At 39.4% G+C, this 10,016-nt stretch overlaps 1 protein-coding gene across 2 annotated transcripts in view; it reads left to right on the plus strand.

The window, feature by feature from the left end:
* Nucleotides 1-7,104, plus strand: part of PLEKHA8 (pleckstrin homology domain containing A8) — a gene marked incomplete at both ends in the record, with an annotated part of 57,550 nt that extends 50,446 nt beyond the window's left edge. For both annotated transcript variants that reach the window (XM_079711423.1, XM_079711424.1), the window contains 2 exons: nucleotides 1,510-1,571; nucleotides 6,907-7,104. In XM_079711423.1, the coding sequence (XP_079567549.1) occupies nucleotides 1,510-1,571; nucleotides 6,907-7,104 (260 nt within the window). The remainder of the gene's footprint in view (nucleotides 1-1,509; nucleotides 1,572-6,906) is intronic.
* Between the last annotated feature and the right edge of the window lie 2,912 nt (nucleotides 7,105-10,016).

Raw genomic sequence — 10,016 nt, forward strand, 5'->3', positions numbered from 1 at the left:
CTTTAGATAGCCAGCGAAATCTGCTGTTAGAATTCAAACGTACAGTCTTCTTTTATACAAAATATAATGTATTTTATGCAAACTTGAATTATGTAAAATTGATACATGGTATGCTAAAAGTATTAATAAAGCCTCACCCAAATTTTAAAAATAGAAATTGACAAGAATTACGTCATTTCAAAGCTAGAGAGCTTGAATAAATTGTAAACTGTGTTCAAGCTACAGCCACATGGCAGTGCTGTTTTGCCCAGTAAAATGCAGATACCTGATGTTCTTTGGCAGTATTCTGTGAAGCGCACTGCTTTTTACTGCATAGGAGCTTGTGGGTGTGGATTTGGTGTCTTTTTTTTTTGTTATTTTAACATCTGCTCTTGTTATAATTAAAAATGTCTTTATAGCCTATTACAGTGTCGCCCAAGCATTGATTAAATGGTTGATGGTGGTGCTTGTACTAGTGTTGAAACTAGCCCATGAAAATAAATAAGTTTGGAATAAAATTTAGATGTGGTAAAACATGATAAAGAAGGTCAAACAACCCCCATGATACTCTGTGCTGTAATTTAGGAGTGTGAGGACTCTGTAGACCACTGGAGATGATGCTGAGAAAATAAAATGGAGCACTGAAATAAAAATGCACTGTGGTGATGTAGAGCTGTGCCCTCCTGAGAGCACATTTATTCCTGTGGAAAAATCAGTTTTGAATTTTGCATATATTGAATTATTCAAAGACTTCAGGAACACATCCCTTGCATAAAATGCAGTCATCTTGTTCTCGAGATTTTTTTTTGGTAATTAAAATTATTTTCTAGCAGTTTTTAAATCTCCTTTTAAAAAACTCACTGGGACAAAAATAATAGGTTTTTATCTTTAAAGTGTAGAATGTGAATGACTTTTATCAATAGGCCTCACCATTTACTTTATATCTACCTTAATAACTTCAAGCTGTTCTTTCCATAATAGTTTTAAAGGTTTCTAGCTTTAAAACTGTATATCCAGGGTCATAGGGACATCTAGGACAAGCATTTGACATCCCAGAATAGAATGTTAGAAGGTTGAAGAGAACCTTAGAGGTCATTTTACAAAGGGGGAAACAGATAGTTAGAGAGGTCAGCTAAGGGACTGGCTCAGGATCACACAACATTTCAAAGAACTGCATTTTTATATTTTTATAATGTATTTTAAATTGTATTTAGTCTCTATATTACAGTATCTTTTCGTCCCTCTTTACTTCCTTATATGTATTGAATTTTCCAACCATGATAATAAGCTGAAGTTGAGATATGACACAGGGTAAGAGTGGAAATACCAATTTTTCTTTTTAAAAAAATCTCTGTAGGCTTTTTTCCTACTCAAGACTTTTGGGGTACATAATCTCATAATTCAGCTTTTTTTTATCAGTTTCTAATACCAATAGGAACGTGCTACTTCATACATTAGAAAGGACATGATACAAATAGCACATCAAATTCTGATGAAATGGTTCCTCATGGAGTTTTTCTTCTTTTCAAGATAATGCATATGGTAAAACATTACGGCAACACCATGGCTGGGTAGTTCGAGGGGTTTTTGCGGTAAGTAATCCTTCTGCCTCCTAATGTTCTGATGGTCACAGCAAGGTGTTTTGTTTTGCTTTGTGTGTGTGGTGTTTCTGTTTGTTTTTGAGAATAAGAACAAAATATTGCTTATTTCATTTAAGTCTTTAGGTCTTTGTTGTATGGAAATGTTGACAATAAAAAGTAAGAAAAGACTGTTAGCATGTGCTTCACCTTATCTAGTTCCAGTGACCCTGAGAAGATTTGTCTCAGAAGTGGTTGCCTTCTGATGTGGTAGTAAAGAGTGTCAGTGTAGAGATAGGCAGGAAGCTGTCAAATGCTCACCATTGAGGGGAAACCAGTGGTGGTTTCAAGCCCATAGCTCCCTCTGCTGCCTGTTAAAGTCAATCCTGTTAATTCTCAGATTTTAGTCAGTTTTTTTTCCCCTAAATTGAATTTTGTCTTGAATATTAACTGACCCGGATTGCCAGTGGCTAGGACTAGAAATATCTTCTTACCCAGTTATTTTCTTTATGGAGGTGTTTGTATTCATATGTTTTGGCTCCTGTGAGCTACCGCTCCTTCCTTCCTTGCATGACCTAGGAAGAACACACACCTGAGAATCATAGTCCCCTGGACAAATCACTTAGCCTGCTTTGTAAAATAGAAGGAGAAGATGGCGCCTTTATGTCAGCAGTAATACTCTGTTATTCTCCCATCTGGGGAGAGGTCAGCCTTAGTCAGGTGCAGCCATGAAAAGGCGGAGTCTCACGTAGTGGTACAGTAGGAAATGTCATAGAATATGAGTGTTGTTTGGAAGGTCGGGGGATTAAAAATAGCCTTGCAGATGATGGTCTTTTACTAATTTAAAGCATGGGAGACCTCATTTGCCTAAGGTAAGAACTGTTCAGGTCATGATTTACTAGGAGGCAGGTAAAGAAAGTGGGAAGAATTTACCGTGGAAGATATCAAATTTTAGTGAAAATGAAACATTTTTGAAAGCATAGAGATGACTAGCTCTATGTCCTACTGTTCACTGGAATAGGAACCAGACCAGTTGCAGCCACTGACTGCTCACACTTACTTTCAGTGCATGTTTAATAACATAATAATAGTTACCATTTGGCTGTTGGACACTTACTGTGTATCAGGCACTGTGCCAGGTACTTCTGTGTTCATTATCTTTGGTAATCCTCAGGATTAACTCCCAGTATTTTGTAAAATAGTTCAGAACTGTTTGTTCCAGTCCCAGAGTGAGGCAGTGGCAGAGTCCAGGTCTAAACCCAGATCTTCTGTCTCTAAGGCTGATGCTTATCCCACACATCACAGCTCTCCACAGTGAAGACAGAATAACTGAGAAACGGCTAGTGAGAAATTAGGCAAAGGATGCTGCTGCATTCATCAGTCTCCCTGAGTAAATACTGTGATTGGCTGCAGGTGCCTGACACCTGAGTTCCCTTGGTGAGATGACAAAGCATAAAAACACTGAGTTGCACCATTTATAAGAAACATAAATGGGGTTTGGGTTTTTTTTTTCAGTACAGAGGGCAGAGTTTAATACTGAAATATTATTGATGATCCGAGATGTTGCCAACAAGAATGAAGCTATAGCACAAAATTTATCATAAGCATGAGTCTTTAAAAGAACATTTTAACTTACAGGATTTTTCCCAATATATAGTAATTTAGACTGATTGTAAAAAAATTTTTTTTTAATTATGGAAGAATAGAAACGGTAAAAATTAAAATTGTCCATAATCTCACCACTCTATAATAAGGATTTTTAACATTTTTGTTTTACCTTCTTAGCTCTTATTTTCATATACTTTTACATATTCTCTTCAATATGGTTCTGTTTCATTTCATATATTTATATAAATATCTACTTATAGATACTTATATTTTTATATTTACATGTTTATTTTATGTGTATAATTATCTTTATTTTGTATACCGACTCTGTATATGCATATAAATTTTTTGACATTTAGCTGGTTGTATAATTTTGTATTCTTTTTCTCCACTTTTTAATTTTTTATATTTTCTAGTTTTATTGAGAAATAATTGACATACATTACTGTATGTTTAAGGTGCACAGCATGATGGTTTGATTTACATGTATTGTGAAATGATTACCACCGTAGCTTCAGCTAACATCCATCTTCTCATATAGATAGAATTCAAAAAAAAGAAAGGAAAAAATTTTTATCCTTGTGATGTGAACTCTTAGAATTTACTCTTGGAACAAGTTTGCTGTGTCTCCAACAGCAGTGTTAGCCATAGTCTTCCCCACTTATTTTTAGGGACTGCATAATATTTCCCTAGTATGGAGGTACCATAATGTATTTACCCAAATCTCTGTGTTGGAAATTTCAGCTGCATCTGTTTTTATGCATTTTTGACTAAAACTGTTATTTCCTCAAAATAGGTTCCTAGAAGTAGAATTGCTATGTCTAATACCAAAAAACTACAGTCACAACTTAGAATTGGAGCACTTACCATGCACTAGATGTTGTTTTAAGTGCTTTACTTACATAAAGTTATTAATCTCATAACTCTGAGGTAGGTTCTCTTATTTTCCCTGCTCATAGACAAAGAAACCTGAAACACATAGAGGTGAGGTAATACACCCAAAGTTATAGAGTAAGAACATTTTGAAGACTTGATATTATTGCCAATAGTTTTTATAAAGTTGCTGGTTTTTAAGAAAATAGATTATGTTGAGCGTTTGGCAACAGCCTTATCAGTAGAGGAGCTACCTTTCAGTGTCTCTCCTGTTATTCTCTAAGTCATCCCTACTTTGGAAAGTTTATTGAGTTTTCTAATGTGCTAATTAAAATTATCAGGGGCAAATTCATTTAACTAATCCTGGTTGCTCAGGGAAATGGCTTTTATGCTCAAGGAATTTGACTTATTTACCAGACAAATAGTGAACTTTTATCTTCAAACAGTTACTGTCTGTGGGACTGATGGCCAGTCTAGGCTCTGCCTCTTTCTGTGGCTCCCTGTTTTGGCTTCATCTTCAGTTGAGTTCTGTCATTGTTTCCCAGATAGACTCGGCTGCATCACAGTCCACTAGGAGTCTTTGAGAAATCCGTAGTCCTGGGTTCCACTCTGGAGAAACTTTAAATTTTTTTTCTTTTACTTAAATATATATACATAGAGTTTTGTTTTGTTTTTTATCACAGAGTCCAAAAACGTTATAACAAAAAATAGCAGTTTGTTCCATACTTCTCAGACTCACTAAAAGAGGCTGCCACTTTCAACTGCTTTGACTATTTCTTCCAATACCTCTGTAATTCTAAAACTATTTACTGTTCTTTGTGGACTTATCAATTTTAATTACTGTTGATTTCTGTTATAGATTAGAAATTAGCTCTCTTAGACCTTACTGTCACTACCTCACCTCCCCTGCCTCCACCTTCCCTGTATAATTATATCACAAGGTAACATTATGATGAGGAGCCAAAATTCTGTGATTTTTTTCGTTCTTTCTTACATGAGTTTTACATTTTCCCCCGTACCATCGGATTTCTCAGATCACCATCATTCTGAACTCACGAATGTATCAGATTATCTCTATTTTTTTTTCTTGGAGTGTGCCCTTCCAGAACTTTCTAAACTCTTCTTCCAGTCTAAATTGTTGTACTACTATTGCCCTAGGACTTTTCTTCACAGATTTTCCTATATTGCATCCCCACCTCACCCTAATTCCATTTCCCAAGTCCTATGACTTCCTATTTCTTGATCCAATCCCTTTTTTTGATGGTATCCAAACTCTAGTAGCTTCCTAAGAAAGGGTGCAAGGGAGCTAAATTTTTGAGTTCCTGAAACTATCTTTATTCTGCTCCTTTTTTCCTGGAGTGTTGATTTGGCTGGTATAGAATTCTAGGTTAATAGTAATTTTCTCTCAGTACTCTGAAGGCATTCCTCTGATGTCCTCCAGCTTCCAATGTTACTGTTGTAAAATCTAATGTGCCACTGTGTATAAACTGTTCCTCACCTCCTTCTAGATGCTTTTAGGATCTGTTCTTTATGCCCACATTCTAAAATTTCACCGTGTTCTCCTTTTGGTCTTTATCATTCATTCTGCTGAGCACTTGGTTAGGTCTTTAAATCTGGAGACTCATATCCTTCAGTTCTGGGAGATTTTCTCACATTATATTTTTGGACAGTTGCCTTCCCTTCATTCTCTGCTTTCCCTGTACCCCTATCATTATTTGAGTATTCATTGTGTGCCAGGCAGTGGAATAAACACATCCTACATGTCCCATTAATCCCTCAAATAAGGAAAGTGCTATCAGTCATCCTCTATAGATGAGGAAACTGAGGTTCTAGGAGTTTAATCACCTTGCTTAAATTCCTCAAGCTAATACGTAAAAGACTGGGGATTCAAATCCAGGTCTCCTCACCCACGCCTGTGCTTTAACCACTGCATAATGCCAGTCACTTTCCAGTTGCAAAAAAGGAGAGGGTTGATTCTCAAAAGACTTTCAATGTAAGGAAGCTCAAGGAAGCAACTGCAGAATGATTATTCAAGATTCCAAAAAGTCTCCAGAGAACTCAGCAGAGCCAAACCAGTAGGTGCCAGATAGCAGATTTTAGCAAGCTTAGGGAACAGTTGGCCTGCAAAGGGAGGGGAGCTATAAGGAGCTTAGGAAATCTTCCATCGGGGAAGCAGTGTGGTTGGTGGTGTAGTTGAAAAAGCATAGAGACGATTCTAAGTTCAGAACCCGGCCCTGGCGCTCACTAGCTGTGTGATGTCTATCTGTCAAATAGGAACGTAAATTGTACAGGGTTCTTACAAAGATTAACTGGGATAAAATACGTTAAAGCATCAGTGTACAAGCAGACAACAAATGTTAACCCCCTTCCTTTTTAGAAAATATTCAAGACTGCACAGGAAATATCCATGTAGGGGGAAATAGGAGACATGCAAAGAAAGTACATGGAGATGAGATACAAATAGGATGGTGAGACGCCCTGCCAGACTGGCCCTGTGCCGACAAAGACTATGGTAGCAGCATGCATGCAGGTCATCCTGAGCACTCAACCAGAAGAGGCTGGATCACTGTGAATGAGAAAGGAGCTTTTCGCAAACTGTTTTTTCTCTCAGCATTCCTTGACTTGATGGGATTATGCATCCTCAAGATGGCCCAAGAACATACTTGCTTCTTCTAGCCTTAAAGTGATTTGGTGCTTGAAACATAATTTTAGAGTCCATGAACTGAAAAGGTGTATGCCTTTTTTTTCACTCTTGCTCCCCTCAGCTCTGTATGTGTGTGAGTGTGTGTGCACGCATGCGCTTGTGCATGAGTATAATATGCAAGAGAGCGAGCCGTGGTGCAGCTTCTCACGGGCAATTCTTTTGCAGTTAGCTCTGAGGGCAGCTCCATCCTATGAAGATTTTGTGGCTGCATTAACCATTAAGGAAGGCGACCACCAGAAAGCAGCTTTCAGTGTTGGGATGCAGAGGGACCTCAGCCTTTACCTCCCCGCCATGGAAAAGCAGCTGGCGATACTGGACACTTTATATGAGGTCCACGGACTGGAGTCTGACGAGGTGGTATGATGTCTGCAGGGCAGCGCCGCCTCCTAACTTCAGGGAATGAAGTTCGCTAACGTGTTTCGTTGCCCTACTTAATTTCCAGCAGGAGCTTCAGTACTCTCCAATCCCTTACTTGGGGGGATGGAGAGGAGGAGGCAAAGCCTAGTGCTTTTATGTATAATTTTTTAAATGCATATATGTTTTGTGTGTTTAAAAATCAAGGTGCTATATATTCAGTTCAAAGGGCCTCCTGGAAACCAAATCATAGCTGTTACACAGACGTGAACAGCGAGTTATAAGAGCAGATTTGACAAATGAATTTGTTAGTATTGTGTTTTGCTTTTAGTTTTAATGGGCCACCCAAACCCAAGCTGAAAATGAGCAATTTTTTTATCAAGCACTGTAACTCATAGCCAGTGTTTCAGTCAATTTAGAATTAGACTAAAAATTTAGAGGGAGCTCAGCCCCTTTGTTGAAGCTATTGAAATGTAGAGTTTGCTATTTCTAGACGTCCTGCAAAGAATCCTCTTCTCTGTGGCTCTGTGGGCCAGAAGAGCCTGTGTAGTCAGTGTGTCGGGGGCTTTGGTGTGACCAAGCAGTGCCATCCCTGTTTACGGGCCAGGAGACTGGCTCTGAAGAGATGAGTGGTATGTCCTAGCCCCGAGCTGGAGGACAGTATGGGAGGGGTGGAACAGGTCATCTGAGGTGACCCCTGTGCAGTGCACACCCTTTGCCAGCCTGCTTTCCTCGGCATCATCTCAGTTGGACATCAGAGCAAAACCGTGACATTCGGGGATTATTATTAAACTTCAAAAGTAAGGTTTAAAGGTCGAGGGATTTGCTCAGTCCCACAGCCACTAAATAGAAGAACCACGTGATTTCCATGTGTGATCTGGACCACCTCTGCATCAAAATCACATGGAGCGCTTGTTTGAAAAGCAAATTCCCAGGCCTTACCTTGACCTGAAGAACCAGAATTATGCAATTGGGACCCAGGATAATAAACCTTGAATTTGAATAAACTTCCCAAGTTATTCTTGTGCACACAGGGTTGAAGAGCTACAAGATTAAATTCTAGTTTACAGAATTCCCAGTCTTCTGCATGAACTAAATGATGTGCCCTTTTTTTCAAAGAGGAAGAGGCTATCAGTTGAAATGAAGTAGTTAAAGGGAGAGTGAGAAATGGAGCAAGTTTACTCAGCAGGTTTCTTAATTGAGCCAGCAGGCCTTCAGGGACCACGGTTCTGAATGTGCTCTCTGATCAGTCTTGGCTTTATCACCAGTGGTGCAGAGTAAGCTAAATGCAGCTGCTTATCTTATCTCAGAAGCTCTGGGACTGTGTCACAGTTTAAAGGTGGGATTTAAGCCTTTCACAAAACAACCTTGTGTAGGCATTCTTCTGAAGAGTGTGACGCCAGGACTGTGGCCCTAGTCTCTCAGTAGGCCAGGCTGCCAAGAGTGGGTGGCGGGGAGAGGCCATGGGTGCCTTCCCTGTCAGGGGCTACTCGCTTAAGGTAGCTGGAAGGGAAGTTCCCTGGTAGAAGGTGAGTTCCTTTGAGGGGCACCGGTGATGCTGTCCCGAGGGCAAAGAGAACCCTCTCCTTAGGTGAGAGATTAATGTAGAAAGGGGTATTGATTTTTTTTTGTCTGTCTTTAAACAAATGGGCATTTATATAGCTCAAATGAACGAAGCAGATACTGTGCTCAGTAAGGACTTCTGAAAAATGCTTAAACTTTAGAAAAGCAACATCAAATATTTTAAGGCTAGGGAGGAAAAGGGTGCTAAAGTGATGTTGATTCCTTTGTATCTTAGCGCTTGCTGTTAGCAGCTGCTAAGGTGTGTATGTTGTCTTCTCCTATTCCCACGAGTAATTAGTGCGGACCTCCTTCTCTGGCTAGTGTGAACATGATGGCAGGACTAGGGGATAATTTAGACGTCCTGCCCTTACAGAGCCTCCTAAACGGGAAAAAGAAAAAGCCACCAGTCTTTGCTTTACCTTGAATGAATGCACATTAGACATTGCGCCATTGGGTGGGGATGCTACCAGGAGATTGTAAGTGTTGTGAAGCATGACTGTTCGGAGCAAATGCTGGTGCTCCCCGTCACCTCAGGAGAACTGGTATGGTCTCTGGGAGAGAGGTGGGCACACTGAAAATACCTCAGATTTTCCACCGAGGCTTTGAATACACACAAAAAGAAAGCTGCTCAGCATGGCCATTTCGTGTTTCTATAGGTACTGCCTTGGTGTATATGACCCAGTTTTCTGGGAAAGAAGGTTTCATATTATCTGGGATCTTTGGGAACCCAGATCAGAGTAGCTTGAATAAGTTGCATTACCTACTCAACACTTTTCCAACCCTGCAGAAAGGAGGTAATGTTTTTTGATAGGTATTTTCCTCACTGGAGCATACTAAGTTTACCTAAGATGCGTAAAGCTCTGGAAATTGAACTTCATATTAGATGACAAATTCAGCTTGACCTGACGCTTGGCACAGTCAGAGCTTCCTCCTGGACCTGCAGTATTTGCTTCTCCATTTTATTTAAAGGCATAATGTGTGCTAATTGGCATTTACTATCTAAGACGAGGACAAAGAGAAAAGATAAGGCTTTCTCTCCATAATCCTCTAAGAGTCCTGGGACCTCTAAGCTTTCTTTCTCTGACAATGAGAGGAGATGGGAAAATGCTAGTATGTTTGTTGGTTGCTCAAACGTTTTTAGGATTCCCTTTCTAGAGTAACCTTTAGAGAGATCCTGAAGGAAAAGAAAAGGTAATGTGTCTTCTCAGTATCATTAGAAGCTAATAAGTAGCATTTGGACGACCTCTTATAAGGCACTTCCATACACATAATTTCATCATGTCTGCACTTCTCCCCACAGCAGAAGCCAGCCCTTACACTTAGGAGGGATTAATGTGTATTTGTCTAATTGAACAAAA

The sequence above is a fragment of the Hyperoodon ampullatus genome, assembly GCF_949752795.1.
Source record: "Hyperoodon ampullatus genome assembly, chromosome: 9".
Taxonomy (NCBI): domain Eukaryota; kingdom Metazoa; phylum Chordata; class Mammalia; order Artiodactyla; family Ziphiidae; genus Hyperoodon; species Hyperoodon ampullatus.